Source organism: Muscardinus avellanarius (genome assembly GCF_963383645.1).
Source record: "Muscardinus avellanarius genome assembly, chromosome: 2".
Taxonomy (NCBI): Eukaryota; Metazoa; Chordata; class Mammalia; order Rodentia; family Gliridae; genus Muscardinus; species Muscardinus avellanarius.
In genome coordinates, this window is record NC_137787.1 from 127,895,102 (window position 1) to 127,914,289 (window position 19,188).

The window sequence follows — 19,188 nt, forward strand, 5'->3', positions numbered from 1 at the left end:
TTTTTCCAGTTTTCACTCACAAGCCACCTGAAATTTAAAAATATCATCAAAGCTAGAGTTGTTAAAGCCAAAAAAATCTAAAAATTCAAAGAATTACTGTTAATGAGGTGAATGTAAAAAATGTATCTATTATCATAGAGATTTTTGAAATACTCATATGATTCCCACATTAAGAAACAATATTAAAAGCAAATGCCCCAAAATAATTAAATAAATAAGTATGAAAAGGCTAATTTAAAAGTATAAATAAGTAAACATATAGTAACTTCAACAGAGTTTTTAGCTCTTTCTGCAAAAATAATTAGTGGTGATGAAAATTAAACATTTTTATCCCCTTAATATGTCTTCCAACTGTATATTTCCTTTTTTTCTGTTGTGACAGATTCTTAGATTTACATAAATATTATGTATATTGCAAATTAAGTGGTATTTAAAATTTTAAGTCAAAACAGATGAGGAATAAAAGAGACACACAAAATGTTAGAATAGTTATGATTTTTTTCCTCATTAAGTGACCTTTTCTTGGAAAAAGTCAGCATACATCCTTAACGTTTTATTCCTAACATAGAGGATATAGTCTAAGGTGACTTACTGTTAATAAATGGAAAAATGAAAATCAACAATTATGCAAGAAAACACACACACACACACACACACACACACACACACACACACCCCAATAACACAAGAAATAAGGCAATGCTGAAGGAGCCAAAGCCACTCACACAACATGCACTGCCTGCCTCGTCCTTTGTGTTACGTTACCTCAAGCTGGGGGAAGACTTGTGTCAGACTTAACTATCTCTGTTAACCAGTTAAATGACTTATGATTCTCATCTCAGATTCAGCAGTGTATATAGACACTTACATCCAAGAAAAGAAGCCAGAAGAACTCATGCTTTCCAAAATCTAGAATACAATTTCTTATCCAAGACTCTGCATAAAGCAAAGTGAAAGAGTGACAATTATATTGTAAATTTGGACTGTATATATACATTTTTCCTGACATATATGTATAGCTGGTTTGTATTACATTCACCAGATATCTTCTTGCCTACTACTACTATTACTACTACTTATATTATTATTATTATTATTATTATTATTATTATTATTATTATTATTGTTGTTGTTTTGAAACCAGGGTCTCACCAGGTTGCAGAGAGTCTCAGTACATTATAAGGCTGTCCCCTCAACCTTCAATACTTCTGTCTCAGCCTACAAGGTACTGGCATCACAGGTGTGTGCCACCATGCCTGGCTCTTGCTTACTTTTTGAGCAGTAATTTCAAAATTTCAATTTTTGAGATATCTGAGAGTCAAATATCACATCACAAAGACTGCAGTCTCTAGAGCTCAATAAAGCCCTAAGTACATAGCCAGCCCCAGAGCATGTTTCTCCTTTCATAGTGTCTTAGAATTTCTGGAGACAAGAGTCAGAGCCTAAAGTTGATTACCACTGCTCCTGACAGGAAGATAAGGCTGTGATGCTATCACCTATTTTCTACTTTGATAACTAAGAGATTCCAGACTCCATTAAAGAGCCACTCAGTACATTTTGCCAATATTAATTTCCTTATAAAAAGGGAATTATGGGAGTAAAATTTCACAGTAGACCTGTAACATGTGTTCACATTTATCATAAATTACATATATATGTATGGTATGAAAAAATGATAAAAATGGCTCATTAAATAGACACTTCTATAACAGCTTTATATTGTTCAAATAAATTAATTAATATAAGTTCTAATTTAAAAGCTGATTAAAGAGCAAAAGAGAGGGAGAAAAAAGCTTTTATATACTATCTTCCAAAACATACATAATGTCTCTCCACACAAAACAGTGTCTCTCCACCTAGGATCTAACATCTTGTTTCTGCAGCAGAAGACAGACACAGAGGAATTAGAGAAGGTGCCAAGTAGGAACTCCACCATCACAAGCCAGAGAGCTCCTGCTCAGTGTCTTGTAAACAGAAAGTAACCAGTACAGTGTGTCCATGAAGAATTAAAAAATATATATAAGCACATAAGAAAAAAATCTAATTAACTAAAATGTTACAAAGAGAATTTACAAACACAAATATAGTATTTTCATGATTATCTCTAAGTAATTAAGGGGGTAAATACAGTACCAAATGGCAAAAGTTTGCAAGACAATATTAGTGGGGTTATATCTCTCTTTATTTTAAAAGTTCAGGAATAAAGCCAACTGTGGCTGCATGTGCCGGCAGCCCCAACTACCTTGGCAGGCTGAAGTGAAAGGATCATTTGAGCTTAGAAGCTTGAGACCAGCCTGGGCAATAGGAGGAGACTCCATCTCAAAATAAAGAAATAGAATAAAATTCCATGAATAAAAGGAAACTTCTCTCACATTTGAGTTTTTCAAGAGGAGTTAGGCAATTATAATAAAATGATGCCTTATGATTTAAAGTATTATAATTTGTGCCTAAGAGAAAAGAGGGAAAAGTATCAGATGAATGCTAGTGTTTAAATATTACATAGGTTATCTGAAAAGAACATAAGACATTTATAGTACTTAGTAGGAAAAAACCTCTTAAGCAAGATACTAAGAGTTATTTTCATGTGTTTATAAGCCAAATATGTGTGTGTACATATGTGTGTTCATTAGTTTTAAATTAGTAGGTATTATCCAAAATCAAGAATTCAGGATGTGATTAAATACAAATTTTAAAAAGCCTGATTATTAAACCAGTTACCTAATAATTCAAATAGAATAAATATAAGTAAAGAACTAACACTAAGATAGTCTACCTGTGATTCAATACATGCCAATCTTACTGGGTGTACAAGTTCTTAACCTAAAAAAGAATTTATGACTTTTCAAATAAACATCATTCATTATGTATAATGTTGCTTTGTTAAAAACAAAAACAAAAGCTACAGAGAAAACTGTACAGGTTTTATTTTTCACCAGTCATAGAGACTGGTTGTTTAGAATACTAAAGTACTTAAGTACTGAAGTCAAGTTGAACAAAAATCAAATAGAGTTGATGCGAGAACAGTAACGGCCAGATATTTGTAACATACTGAAAGTAAAGTGAAAACAAGAAGTCTGGAATATAGAAGTGCTTCTAATCTAATGTAATCATAATATTCCTCCCACTTCTCTAATATGAAATATAAGCCAGCACACAAAAATACTACAGACTAGAGAAAAAATTTGTTAAAATGATTTTAAAAACTACAAAGTACAGGATATTCCTTGATGCAGCTCAAGAAATAATCAAAGAGCTAACAGAAAAAATAGAGGGAAGGAATAGAACTTGTAATCATATATTAGACTCCATCAGTTAAATAATTCTAATGGTTTAAACCAGCAAATTCATTATTTCCTTCAAAAGTTTACTATCATTCTTCTCATACCGATAATAAATGAATATGACACAAATCCAGTTTTGCTGTAAAAACTAATATATATAGTTCCCTCATATTCACAGAGCAAAGAATTGAAAAACCAAAGAATGACAAAACCAAGTGAGGAACAGACATTCTTCTTGTAAACAAGTTCCTAAAACAGTACACTGCCTCCTTCTTCAACCTCCCTGGTATACTGGTTTGGGTATACGATATTAATATACAAATTTGTGAAATACAGGCACAAAGCCAGGGAGGAAGAAAATCAGACATTCTACATAAGCTTTGCTCATTTATCAACCATATTTAGTGTTCTTTATGGGTTTAGGTTTTTTGCCTCTAAGTGAAAACCTCTCAAATAAAAAGTTCCAAACCTGACTTTTCTTCAAATTTTATAAAGAAAAACACCAAAAATCAAAGAGCTGGTGAAAACTCAAGCAGATCCAAATTCAACCATCCATTTTTCATATTTCTCCAAGTCTGCAGCAGAAACAGACTTAGCAATTTTCTTCAGAGCCAACTCAAAGTCTCCTGTGGTAACAGGCATCTGCAGCTCCTCCTTGGAAAGTGCGCGGATCTCTTCTGGACTTAAGCCATTGATACGCCGCCTCATGGCCATCAAAGAAGCATCCCTAAAAACACACCAAAATCAGTCAACAGCAGTTTATGCAAGTGACTTCAACACTCTGAATAGTTACAAAGTTATGGAAAACATTCAAAAGATTATTTTATATGTTTTATGGTATCAGAACCTTCTATTTTTGAGATATCCTGAGGGCTCACAAGAGAATAAAAGAAGATGTCAAAGACTCATAGCATAAAAATATATAGTTAATGAACTATTAACGTCTAGGCTGAGCTCAGATAGTAATGGATTTCTTTCCCATACCTGCACCTCAAAAGAGCTAAAAAGTTTAAGAAACTTTTTATTTTGAAATACTGTATCACATGGTTAGAAATGAACATATGGCTAGTGTTAATATATGTGATAATATGTATGAAATATGATTATAGATATATATTACACACACACACACACACACACACACACACACACACACACACACACACACACCTACCTGCAAACATTAGTTATGTCAGCACCAGAATAGCCCTCGATCTTCTCTGCTATATCTTCCAGCTGAATATCAGGATCTAATTCCACCTCACGAAGGTTGATCTTCAGAAGCTCAGCTCTTCCTTTTGCTGTTGGAAGATTTTTTGTTGTTATTAGATGTTTTACTTTAGAAATATTTTTTTCTAAATATTTTTTTCTAAAATATTTTTTTCTAAAAAATCATATCCAGTTAAAGAAAAAGAGCAAAGCAAAACAGTCATAATCCTGAGCCCACAAGCATTAAAAATCACAGCATAACTCATGGAATCATTCTTTTCCTATGTGCCTTTGCTACACACACACACACACACACACACACACACACACACACAAAACAAAACACCAGAACCAAACTCAGTTTTCTTTATGAACTGCAAGGATACCTGCTTTGTGAAAAGAAGATCTAAGACCTTCTAATAAAATTTGGCTGAGATTTATAAAGCTAGACTGCACAGGGTGTCACATCTATGAATTACTCTGTTCACCTTTTAGTATGATATAGGATATTTCTATTATTCTTATCAGTAGTTTAAAAAATCCTAGAAATCAGCAGTTCACACAAAAAGCTCATTAATAAATATTTTACTTGAAGAACAAGCCCCACAGCATTTGCTATTCCAGTATCATTTAAATGTGTGCTGAATCAGTGCAAACTAGATTTAAAAAAAATTTTCAGCTGGGTGTGGTGGCGCGCGCTTGTAATCCCCACACTTGGGAGGCATAGACAGGAGGATTGCACTGGTTCGAAGCCAGCCTTGGTGGCTTAAGTGAACCTGTTTCCAAATAAAAAATATAAAATAAGTCTGGGAGTGTAGCCCCGAGGCAGAAGGGATTCCATGAACCCCAGTACCACAAAAAAAAAAAAAAAAAAAAAAAAAATTCAGTGCTATGACAAACCCAGGACTTCATGTATTTCAAGCAGTCCTTAGATAAAATTTTAAGAAACCAATCATGTTTACTACTTCTCTACTTTTAGTGGCATATTTGCTTAATTTTGCCTATTAATAGATACCTAACTTATCTGATTCTTGTTTTCTGAGATAAAGAAAGAAACTTAATTTTCCTCTACCGTTATTTTGAAAAATTCTAAAGCTACAGAAAAATAATCTGCCTTTCATCCAGATTCACCAACTGTTAACACTGTTATTCTCAAGCTAGGTGCCCAATCGTCTCCTTCCCACCTTTTGAATCTAGTACCAGTTCTTACATTGTACTTCTTCACTGCCAATCCTTTAGGATATTTTATTAAGAACACAGGTATACACATAATCATTACCCTCATCGGGAAAATTAACATTGGTACATTGATATTATCTAAAAAATAATTCAAAGTAAAATGTCCCTATTTGCACCAAGCCTTTATAAGTTTGACAAACTATCACAGAATTGCATGTAGTTACCACGTCTCATTAGTCTTTTCTCATCTCTAATAGTTCCCCAGTGGGTGTTTTTAAAATTTTGTCTTTCATGACATTAATAGTTCTTCCTCACCTGATCTTAAAGAGCCAAAGCACCCAACAAAGAGCCTAGTATGTTAGCAGAACCTGACAGGCAGAAACTAAAATGTTGATAGAAATGGAAAGAACCGGGGTCCCGGGACTCTGAGCCCCGGGCCGGAATGCGCGTAGCACGCCAGACCCCTAGAGAAACCTGGCCCAGTATCCTGGGTCCCGGGCGGGGGTCGCGCGGGGCACGCCAGCCGGGGCCCAGGTCGCAGGATTCTGGGCCCCAGGCCGGAATGCACGTAGCACGCTAGACCCCTGGAGAAACCGGGCCCAGTACCCTGGGTCCCGGGCGGGGTTCATGCAGGGCACGCCAGCCAGGGCCCGGGTCGCGGGACTCTGGGCCCCAGGCAGAGTAGTACGGAGCACTCTGAACACATGGGGAAACCGACTGGGTCACAGTACTACTGAGTGCCTGATCCCACTACCGCCTCAAACCACATATACTGACTTCTCTTATTTAAAAAAAAAAAAAAAGGAAAAGAAAAAAAAAAAAGAAAAATATCGGAGAGGAGTTAAGAAAGCCGTGGGGGATGCCATGACACTGGAGATGCAGACAAAACTTATCTAAATGCACTGGAACTTATGGAAAAATTCCCCGTGAAGGAGGACTGCTGTTTCTCTATATTGTTAAGAATCTTGGACATCACCTGTAAGGAGAGAGTTAAGCGGAGACCAAGGAGAAAGGCGGTCTTGAAAGCGGTCTCCATGATGGCGGTGGAGACTTGTATTCAGGAGAAACAGAAACCGGATCCTACCAACCTTATTTTTTTTTAAATAACACCAAATGTCGAATGCTACTGTCACGCATGTTTAGGAACACTGGACAACATTCAGAGTGGAAAAAGAGCCTGGAAAGGATTTGAAATGGTGGAGGCAGTGGCAATGGCAGTGGCCAGTACTCAGAGGAGGCAGAGATCTGATACATTACACCTGGAACCTTTGAAATAATAACCCCAGAGTCAGTGATCGGAGCCTGCTGAGGGGTTAGGCCGGTGCCGGGGCCAATGGCCGACATCGGAGCCTGCCATGAGGCAAGGCCACTACTGGGGCCTTGGAGGCCGAGATCGGAGACTGCTGAAGGGTTAGGCCAATGCTGGGACCAGTGAGGCTGGGATCAGAGCCTGCCATGAGGCAAGGCCGGTGCTGGGGCCTTCAAGGCTGGGATCGGAGCCTGCTGAGGGGTTAGGCCGGTGCCAGGGCCAGCAAGGCCAGGATCGGAGCTCACCGTGAAGAAAGGCCGGTGCTGGGGCCTCCGAGGCCTGGATTGGAGCCTGCTGATGGGTTAGGTCATTACCGGGGCCAGCAGCCAGCATCGGAGACTTCCTTGAGGCAAGGCCGCTACTGAGGCCTCCGAGATCAGGATCGGAGCCTGCCAAGGGGTTAGGCCGGTGCTGGGGCCAGCGAGGCCAGCATCGGAGCCTGCCATGAGGCAAGGCTGGTACTGGGGCCTCCGAGGCCAGGATAAGAGCCTGCCGAGGGGTTAGGCCGGTTACGGGGCCAGCAGCCGGCATCGGGGCCTTCCGTGAGGCAAGGCCGCTACTGAGGCCTCCGAGGCCGGGATCGGAGCCTGCCGAGGGGTTAGGCTGATGCTGGGGCCAGCGAGGCCGGGATCAGAGCCTGCCGTGAGGCAAGCCGGTGCTGGGGCCTCCGAGGCCGGGATCGGAGCCTGACGTGGGGTTAGGCCGATGCTGGGGCCAACAGCCAGCATCGGAGCCTGACAGGAGGCAAGGCTGCTACTGGGGCCTCCGAGGCCAGGATCGGAGCCTGCCGAGGGGTTAGGCCGGGGCCGGGGCCAATGGCCGGCACTGGAGCCTGCTGTGAGGCAAGGCTGGTGCCGGGGCCTCCGAGGCCAGGATAAAAGCCTGCCGAGGGGTTAGGCCGGAACTTGGGCCAGCGAGGCCAGCATCAGAGCCTGCCATGAGGCAAGGCCGCTACTGAGGCCTCCGAGGCCAGGATAGGAGCCTGCCGAAGGGTTAGGCTGGTGCTGGGCCAGCGAGGCTGGGATCGGAGCTTGCCGTGAGGCAAGGCCACTACTGGGGCCTTCGAGGCCGGGATCAGATCCTGCTGAGAGGTTAGGCTGGTGCTGGGGCCAGCAGCCGGCATCGGAGCCTTCTGTGAAGCAAGGCTGCTACTGAGGCCTCCGAGTCCAGGATCGGAGCCTGCCGAGGGGTTATGCCGGTGCTGGGGCCAGCGAGGCTGGCATCGGAACCTGCCATGAGGCAGGGCCGGTGATGGGGCCTCTGAGGCCAGGATAAGAGCCAGCCGAGGGGTTAGGCCGGTGCCAGAGCCAGTGGCCGGCATTGGAGCCTGCTGTGAGGCAAGGCTGCTACTGGAGCCTCTGAGGCCAGGATCGGAGATTGCCGAGGGGTTAGGCGGGTGCTGGGGCCAGCGAGGCTGGCATCGGAGCCTGCCGTGAGGCAAGGCCAGTGCTGGGGCCTCCGAGGCCGGGATTGGAGCCTGCTGAGGGGTTAAACTGGTGCCGGGACCAACAATCGGCATCGGAGCCTTCTGTGAGGCAAGGCTGCTACTGAGGCCTCAGAGGCCGGATCGGAGCCTGCCGAGGGGTTAGACCGGGGCTGGGGCCAATGAGGCCATCATCGGAGCCTGCCGTGAGGCAAGGCCGTTGCTGGGGCCTCTGAGGCCGGGATCGGAGACTGCCGAAGGGTTAGGCTGGTGCGGGGGTCAGCAAGGCCGGTATTGGAGCTCACTGTTAGGCAAGGCCGTTGCTGGAGCCTCCGAGGCTGGGATCGGAGCTTGCCAAGGGGTTAGGCCGATGCTGGGGCCAATGGCCGGCATCGGAGCCTGACAGGAGACAAGGCTGCTACTGGGGCCTCCGAGGCTGGGATCGGAGCCTGCCGAGGTTTTAGGCCAGTGCTGGGTCCAGAGAGGCCAGGATCAGAGCCTTCCGTGAGGCTAGGCTGGTGCTGGGGCATCTGAGGCCAGGATCAGAGCCTGCCGAGGGGTTAGGCTGGTGCCAGGGCCAATGGCTGGCATCGGAGCCTGCCGTGAGGCAAGGCCACTACTGCGGCCTCCGAGGCCGGGATCGGAGCCAGCTGAGGGGTTAGGCTGGTGTCGGGGCCAGCAAGACCAGAATTGGGGCCTCCCATGAGGCTAGGCCGCTGCTTACGTCAGCGAGGTCTGTCCACCGGGTAGCCAGGCCACTACTAGGGCCGTCAAGGGTGGGATTGGTACTTGCAACGCGGCATGCATAGAGAAATACTGCAGAAAATATAAATCAGATGCTTCCCCTAATCAACAGGAAGAGGTTGAGCTATAGAAAGAGCCCTATAGTGAAACAACTAATGTGACCAATCAGAGGGTATGGAATAGTGGAGGACGGAGCCTCTTTAAAATGCAGGAGGTACATAAACAAATATATCAAAGTTAATCACCAAACAAGCATGGGATCAAGGGAGGGGGAGGGAATGGGATGGGGGTTGGTTGAGGGCTAATTGATGTGTGCTTGTATATCCTCTCAAGTCTTGTACTCCAATGTGATTGATATATGACTACAATGCACCAATTAAAAAATAAAAATAAATAAAAATAAAAAAAAGAAATGGAAAGAACCAAGAACAACCAAGATACCCTGGAAGAGCAACAACAAAGTAGGAGGCATTGTTCTATTGGTTTATAAGACTTTCTGCAAAGCAACAGGATTCAAACTAGTACAGTGTTCTGTGGAGATAGACAAATAGATCAATGACACACAATAGAAGCAAATCAAAATCTATACTACCAATGCTTGATTTATGACAGAGGTGGTTAAGGCAGTGAAGAGGAAAGGAGTGTCTTTCAGTGAAAGGCTGGAATAGCTATCTAAAGGGAGAAAATGAAATTGGGTTCTATCTACCTCATATTGTACACAAAGAGAAGTTCCTATGAATTATATATAAACTTATATCAAATTACAAGCATTTCAGAAAATGATTAAGAAAATGTATCTTTAATAATCTCAGGGAAGCAGTCTCAAAATATACATACACAAAACTATAAAAGAAACAAACTGACCACACTGAAATTAAGAATTTCTGTTAAGGCACGATAAATATAGTGAAAACAGAAAAACAAGAGTATGAGAAGATACTTATGATATATACAACAAAAGACTTATATCAAGAGTACTTAAAAACTCTTACAAATCAATAAGAAAAAGTCAGACTACCCGAAAGAAATATAGGCAAAAGAACAGATATCTTGTAAAACCCACATGGCCAATGTATAAAGGGAAAGATGTTCAAATTTTGTGACAAGAAAAGAAATGTAACTTAAGCCATAATGAGGTAACAATGCATACCAACTGACTGAAGTACATTTAAAGATCTGGCAATACCAGGTACTGAGAAAATTATTAAAAAAGAAACCCAAGAACTCTCATATATTACTAGTAGGAGTATAAATTGCAGCAACAACTTTGGAAAGCATGTTGGATTTTTCTATTAATGTTGCAGCTATGTAGTATAATCTATGATGGAATGCTCCATCCTGACCTAAAGACTCAAGCATTTTCACCATTACACAGTATAAGAATGTTCACATTAGTATGTGTTCAGAAATAGCCTATAATGGTGCCAAGCATGGTAGCACATGCCAGGAAAACCAGTACTTGAGAGGCTGAGACAGGAGGATCGCAAGTTTGAAGTCATCCTCAGCAACTCAGTGACACTTGCATCAAGTACGTGAGACCCTGTTTCCAAAAAAATAATATAAAATAAAATAGGGCTGCGGGTGTAGCCTGGAGGTAAAATGGCCTTGGGTTCAATCCCTACCACCACATACACACATTCACACAAAGCATAGCCTATAATGGGAAACCATTAAGATATCCAGCAAAAACATGGTGGATAAATTGTGGTACAATCATAAGATAGATGTAAAGGGCTAAATTATGTCCTCAAAATATGTAAATTAAAGTCCTAACCTTCATACTTCAGAATGAGACTGTATTCTGAGACATGGCCTTTAGAGGTAATTAGGTAAAATTAGGTCATATGGGTAGGCCCTAGTCCAATCTAATCGGTGTCCTTGTTAGAAGAGATCAGGATTTGGACAGTCCTGGAGGACATCACATGCCAGGGAAGGAGAGAGGCCTCAGAATGGAGCTGGCCAAACTGACACCTTGATCTTAGCTGTTAGTCTCCAAAAGAGTGAGTAAGTTAGTTCCTGCTGTTCAAGCCACCCAGCCTTTGGTATTCATTGTGGCAGCCTTGGAAACAGAACACCACACAGCAACAAAAATGAACTGTGCTTTTATGTGACAGCATGGGTGAAACTTAAAAATATACTCAGCAAAAGCAGCAAGATACAAATGAACACAATTAGTGTGAATTCATTTATGGATAATTTAGAAGAAGGGGCAATAGGAATACATTATTAGATGATGAAATTATAAGGAAACACCATAAATCACTTCTATAAAAAGAAGAAGAGTGCTTCACAGCAGGGAAAGGAAGGGAGCTGCACGGGGAAGAAAGACACAGATGCAAGGAGCTGACAACTTCTGAGACTACTCTGTTTCTTCCCCCAAAGGTGGCCATCCAATCCTTTGCCTTGCAGGCCACTGGATAAACAAAACGTTCAATGAATGCTTGTGTACTTGAGTTTTATATAACTCACACACACACACACACACACACACACACACACACTCACTCACTCAAATAAAAGGCAAGTGAAACAACATGAAGAGTAGTCACAGGGGGGAAAAAAAGCAGGTAGGAAACTTTCAAGACTTGCCAGATTTAAAGGAAAAAAAAAAAAAAAAACACTAAAAAAGATTTATCTGGGAACTTCCAGGAAGATGGCTAGTGAGAAAAGCAGCATTTACGAGTCCTGCTAACAATCAATCTCTACTGCCACAAAATCAGTGCTTCTCATAGCCAGAAAACATTATCAGCAGAGAAATAAAAACTTTAAACACAAGGGATAGAAAAAGAAGACTAGAAGAACAACCAGAGACCTGAAAAGACACCAGCCCGCATTGCAGCAGTGGATACCGCACTGGTGCCATCTTGCCTCACAACACCAGGCTTCACAGAAGAAAGGTAAACAAGGAGCTGGAGTGAGCAGCTGCAAATCATTCAGGTGTAATTCAGCAGGACTTTCAGGGCAAAGAACATCTAAAACTCCCAGTGGACAAGCTCATCACGCCCTCCAGGGACTCAGAACGGAGCTAAAAACAATAAAAGAAATAGGCCAGCCTCATGGTCGAGGACATTGCAGCAGCACTATATTGACAGCAGTGGCTACGAGCTCACCACGCCCACCAAAGTTCCAGATCGGCGCGCACAACAAGCTTAAGTGAAATTATGGCCCCTAAAGAAGAAATCCCAACACTATACCCCCAGACACTCACGCAGCTTTGATAATCTCCCTGGGTCCGATATTTTGCAGTACAACCCAGTGAAGGAGTAGCGGTGGCAGAGATACCACACCCAGGTCGCAGCTCCCCGTGGGACAATGCCCAGGCCGGCACCCCTACCGTCTCGGGCAGCCTCGATTAACTCCCTGGGTCTGAAACATTGCGATACAAACCAGTAAAGTAGTGGTGGTTGATATTACCATAAACTCGAGATCCAGAACATCCTCAGTGAAGTCGTGGTGACCCAGGGAAGAACCCAGAGAAGGCACAAACTTCTGAAATCATGGGAAAGAGGAACAACAATGGAGCAATGAACGCCCACAAGCCCACAATATCAGAACCTGATAACACAGAAATTCAGAGATTTCAGAAGATCAAATCAGGAATATAACTAGAAATAATATAGGACCTTCGAATAGAATTTAGAGAGAGTCTGAAAGAAATAAAGGATGTAATCATTGAAGTAAAGGCATCAATTTAACCTATAAACAATCGGTTAGACCACATGGAGAATAGAATCTTGCTCCTAAAAGATGATCACTTCAAAAATGAACACATAATTTATAACTTAGAAAAAAAATCTGACAGCAGGAATTTGACATTGAAGAAATATGGGCTCATGTTAGCAGAGCTAACCTAAGAATAATCAGAATAGAGGAGAGAAAAGGTGAAACCAAAGGGATCAATAATCTTTTCAAAGAAGTAATAGCAGAAAAATTTCCAAACATAGAGCAAGAAGTCGATACACAGGTCCAGGAAACTTATACAACTCCCTTTAGACAGGATCAGAGAAAAGGTTCACCACGCCACATAATTGTCAAAATGACCAATGTAGAAGCCAAGGAGAGAATCTTAAAGGCGATAAAAACAAAAGGCCAAGTGACATTCAGAGGCAAACCAATTAGAATCACTCCAGACTTCCCAAACCAAGTTATGAAAGCCAGAAGGGCTTAGAATAACATATTCCAAACTCTGAAAAAAAATTTTACCAGCAAAACTATCTATCAAATTAGATGGGGAAATAAGAAGCTCCCATGAAAAACAGAAACTGAAAGAATTTATGTCTTTAAAATAAGCGCTAGAGAAAATACTCAGAGACTAACTACAAAGAAGAAATAGATAATACACACCAGAACTAGAGAAACAAGATTTTCCACCCAGCAGACAACTAAGCAAAGAAGAATAAACAGTATTTCAAACAGAAATAAAATCTTAACATGTTAGGAATTAAAAGTTATCTCTCAATAATCACAGTGAATGTACATGGCCTCAATTCCCCAATAAAAAGACATAAAGTGGCAAAATGGTTTAAAAACCAGAATCCATCCATCTGCTGCTTACTAGAAACACACCTTCCAAGTAAAGATAGTATCAAACTCAAGGTAAAGAGCTGGAGCAAGATAATTCATGCTAATGGAACTCAAAGGCAAGCAGGAGTAGCAACTATGATATCAGACAAGTTAGACTTCAAACTCAAACTTATTAGAAGAGAAAAAGAAAGTCATATTTTACTGGTAAAAGGAATAATCCAGCAAGAGGAAATAACAATAATAAACATTTATGCCCCAAACATAGGTGTAGCTACTTTCATAAAACAAACTCTTTGTGACATGAAGTCACACATAAATCTCAATACAATAATACTGGGAGACTTCAACAAACCTCTCACAACATTAGACCGATCTTCCAGACAAAAGATCAGTAAAGATGCCTCAGAACTAAAGAACACCGTTACTCAAATGGACCTGTTGGATACATATAGAATATTTCACCCAACTACAGCGGAGTTTACATTTTTCTCAGCTGCTCATGGAACTTTCTCCAAAATAGATCACATCCTGGGCCACAAAATGAGCACTAGCAAATTCAAAAAATGTTACATACTTCCTTGTGTCATTTCAGACCATAATGGAATGAAACTAGAAATAAACTATAAGAAGACCCAGAGAAACAAACACACTGAACACCACACTTCTGAATGAAGAATGGATCATAGAAGACATAAGAGGTGAAATCAAGAAATTTCTAGAAACAAATGAAAATAAAGCTACAACATATCAAAACCTCTGGGACACTTTGAAGGCAGTATTAAGAGGAAAATTTATAGTGCTGAGTGCTCACATAAGAAAAAATCTTTAAATAAATAACCTAACGACACACCTCAAATCCCTTGAAAAACAGGAATAACTGAACCCCAAAGCCAGTAGAAGACAGGAAATTATTAAGATTAGATCAGAAATTAATGAAGTAGAGAATAAAAAAAAACACAGAAAATCAACAAAACCAAAAGTTGGTTCCTTAAAAAAATTAACAAGATAGATAAACCACTAGCCAACCTAACTAAATAAAAGAATCAACCCAAATTATGAAGAGATGAAAAAGGAGACATTATTACTGACAGTGTAGAAATCCAGAGTATTATCAGAAACTACTTTGAAAAACTATACTCCAACAAAATGGAAAATCTGGAGGAAACTGACAACTTTCTAGTTAAATACAACCTTCCTAAACTGAGTCAAGAAGATGTAGAAAATTTAAACCAACCAATAGCAATAAAAGAGACTGAAACAGCAATAAAAAGTTTGCCATCAAAGAAATGCCTAGGACAAGATGGTTTTCCAAGTGAACTCTATAAAACCTTTATAGAATAGCTAACCCCAATAATCCTCAAACTATTTTGTGAAATACAAAAAACTGGGACTCTCCCAAATATATTCTATGAAGCCAACATCACACTAATACCAAATACAAATAAAGACAGTTCAAGGAAGGAAAACTACAGGCCTATATCTTGGATGAACTTGAATGTAAAACTAATAAACACAATACTAGCAACACGCATTCAAAATCACAAAAAGAAAATCATACACCATGACCAGGTAGGGTTCATCCCAGGGATGCAAGGCTGGTTCAACATATGAAAATCAATCCATGTAATTCATTATATAAACAGAATCAAAGATACAAATCACATGATTATTTCAATAGACACTGAAAAAGCATTTGATAAAATCCAACATCCATTTATGCTAAAAGCACTTCAGACAACTGGAATAGAGGAAACATACCTCAACATCATAGTGGCAATATACAACAGGCCCACAGCCAACATCATATTAAATGGGGGAAAACTTTGAAAATTTCCCCTAAAAACAGGAACAAGACAAGGATGTCCATTATCACCACTTCTTTTTAATATAGTACTTGAAACTATAGCCAGAACAATAAGGCAAGAAAAGGAAATCAAAGGAGTACAAATAGAAAAAGAAGAACTCAAACTTTCACTATTTGCAGATGACATGATACTATACTTAGAAGACCCAACAAACTTAACCAAAAGGCTTATAGAACTTATCAACAAATTCAGCAAAGTGTCTGGATACAAAATCATTCTTAAAAATCAGAAGCTTTTCTATATACCAACCATAAATCCACTGAAAAAGAAATCCACTCAGGATATCCCACAAAAAAATAAAATACTTAGGAATGAACTTAACCAAGAAGGTAAAAGACCTCTACAAAGAAAATTTTAAAACACTGAAAAAAGAAATTGAAGAAAATCTTAGAAGATGGAAAGAGCTTCCATGTTCATGGATAGGCAGAATAAATATCATTAAAATGGCCATACTTCCAAAAGTGATCTAGAGATTCAATGCAATGCCCATTAAACTACCAAGATCATTCCTCACAGACTTAGAAAAATCAGTCCTTAAATTTATTCGGAGTAACAAAAAGCCCAGAATAGCCAAGTCAGTTCTCAGCAACAAAAACCATGCAGGAGGAATCACAATACCTGACTTTATACTACAAAGTCACTGTAATAAAAATATCATGGTACTTGCAAAAAACAGATATATAAACCAATGGAGCAGAATAGAAGGCCCAGAAACAAGTCCACACACTTTCAGCCAATTGATCTTTTATAAAAGGGCCAAAAACATACACTGGAAAAAAGTTAGCCTGTTCAACAAATGGTGTTGGCAAAACTGGTTAACCATAAGCAGAAAACTGGAAATTTATCCCACTTTCTCACCCTGCACAAGAGTCAATTCAAGATGGATCAAAGACTTGGAAATTAGACCAGAGACCTTGAGGCTCCTTGAAGAGGGCATAGGTCCAACACTGCAATACATAGGCACAGATAAACACTTTCTCAACAAGACCCCAAAGGCACAACAAATTAAAAGGAGAATCAATACGTGGGATTGCATGAAACTGAAGAGCTTCTGTTCAGCAAAGAAAACTTCCAGGATTCTCACCCGAGAGCCAACAGAATGAGAGAATATTTTTGCCACATACCCCTCCAATAGAGGACTAATATCTAGAATATACAGAGAACTCAAGAAACTCAACACCAAAAAAACCAAATAATCCAATAAAAACATGGGCAAGTGAACTAAATAGACACTTCACGAAAGAAGAAATTCAAATGGCCAATAAATGCATGAAAAAATGCTTAACATCACTGGCAATCAGAGAGATGCAAATCAAAACTACCCTGAGATTTCACCTAACTCCAACTAGAATGGCAATCATTCAAACCACAAACAACAATCAATGCTGGCAAGGATGTGGAGTAGAAACTCTAAAACACTGTTGGTGGGATTGCAAATTAGTGCAACCACTTTGGAAAACAGTATGGAGAATCCTCAGATGAAGGGGAACAAATCTACCTTTTGATCCAGCAATATGACTTCTGGGTACCTACCCAAAAGTAAGTAAACCAAACTACCAAACTGATGCATTTACATCTATGTTCATAGCTGCACAATTCACCATAAACAAACTATGGAACCAGCCAAGATGTCCATCAACAGATGAATGGATTACAAAACTGTGGGATATGTACACAATGGAATTTTACTCAGCCATTAAAAAAAAAACTCAATTTCATCATTTTCAGGGAAATTAATGGAACTGGAAGACATTATGCTAAGCAAGATTAGTCCGTTACAAAAAGTAAGAAATAGGATGCTTTCCCTAATATGTGAAAGCTAAGGAAAAATGGGTCATAGGAGGAACTCTAGATGAAAAATGAAATCCTATAGAGGAACAAACAAGATAACCTAAATGAGGGTATGGGAGGGAGGGGGAAAGGAAATTCTCTAAAACACACAATGTACTTAAGCATGTTGAAGTCAACCACTAAGCTTAGCAAGGGAAGGAGGGATGGAGAGGGAATGGGGTGGGAATTGGGTAGGGGCTAAATGGGTGATGTGTACATGTATGTATGTCCACACAAGTTTTTTACCCCAATATGATGCATTAATATAATGCACCAATAAAAAATTTTTAAAAATGAAAAAAAAGAAAAGCTTTACCTGCACAATCCCTTGATCTTAGGAGGCCCTATGAACCCCAGCTAAGGACTCTACCATGCAGTTCACAGGGGACACCTGGCCAACAGGTGGCTTGTGGTAAAGAAGTCCTTGGTTCAGGTGAACAGCAAGGGTGGTGAGTGAGGAGGGGAAGAGAAGGGCGCTCCTGTACCTGCAACTACTGAAGGCTGCTGTGTCTCGGTGCCCACACTAGAACTCCCCATTTAACAGAGGAGCATCTTTACCCAGTGCGCCACTCACAGCAAGTGACACTGAACACCACTTAATCTTTTTAGTTCCAACATCAGACTACCCTGGGCATGTGTAAATTAAATATTTTAGTGTGGTTGAGCCTAGCAACCTAAACACCAAAGTTAATATAATGTATTCATCCACAGAAATGCAGTTCCAGATAGCAGATTTCAAATCAACATGGGAATATATACACCTGCTCCTAAGAGAGGACCTGGTGGCTCTGAAGCATCCTCCTTTTCCCTAGAAACTGTGACTTTGGGAGCAATTAACTTTTTTTTTAATTAATTTATTTTTTAAATTGGTGCATTGTAGTCATATATCAATCACATTGGAGTACAAGACTTGAGAGGATATACAAGCACACATCATCCAATTAGCCCTCCTCCAGCCCCCATCCCATTCCCTCCCCGTCCCTCCATCCCACACTTCTTTGGTGATTTACTTTGATACATTTGTTTATGTACCTCCTGCGTTTTAAAGAGGCTCCGTCCTCCAGTATTACATACCCTCTGATTGGTCACATTAGTTGCTTCACTATAGGGCCCTTTCTATAGCTCAACCTCTTCCTGTTGCCCTTTTCCTCCTAGTTATTGCTAATTAAGAGAAGCGTCTGATTTATATTTTCTGCGATATTTCTCTGTGCATGCTGCGTTGCAAGTACCAATCCTACTCTTGATGGTCCCAGTAGTGGCCTGGCTACTCAGTGGACTGATCCAGACCTCGCTGGCTCAAGCAGCGGCCTTGCCTCATGGGAGGCCCCAGTTCTGGTCTCGCTGGCCCCTGAACCGGTCAAACCCCTAAGCTGGCTTTGGTCCCGGCCTTGGAGGCCGCAGGAGTGAACTTGCCTCACGCCAGGCTCCGATGCTGGCCATTGGCCCCTGCACCGGTCTAACCCCTTGGCAGGATTCCAATCCCGGCTTCAGAGGCCCCAGCACCGGCCTAGCCTCGTGGCAGGCTCCAATGCCAGCCTCGTTGGCCCCAGCACCAGCCTAACCCCTCGGCAGGCTCCGATCCCGGCCTCGGAGGCCCGAGCACTGGTCATGCCTCAAGGCAGGCTCCGATGCCGGCCTCGCTGGCCCCAGCACCGGCCTAACCCCTCGGCAGGCTCTTATCCTGGCCTCGAGGCCCCAGCACCGGCCTAACCCCTCAGCAGGCTCTTATCCTGGCCTCGAGGCCCCAGTACTGGCCTTGCCTCAAGGCAGGCTCCGATGCCGGCCTCACTGGCCCCAGCACCGGCCTAACCCCTCGGCAGGCTC

General features: G+C 41.3%; 1 protein-coding gene across 1 annotated transcript in view; it reads right to left on the reverse strand.

Moving 5' to 3' along the window:
• Positions 1 to 3,809: 3,809 nt before the first annotated feature.
• The window catches only part of KATNAL1 (katanin catalytic subunit A1 like 1), a gene marked incomplete at both ends in the record, with an annotated part of 102,420 nt that continues 87,041 nt past the window's right edge, over positions 3,810 to 19,188 (reverse strand). Inside the window, 2 exons of the mRNA XM_080689792.1 lie at positions 3,810 to 4,008; positions 4,456 to 4,582. Of these exons, the coding sequence (XP_080545918.1) occupies positions 3,810 to 4,008; positions 4,456 to 4,582 (326 nt within the window). The remainder of the gene's footprint in view (positions 4,009 to 4,455; positions 4,583 to 19,188) is intronic.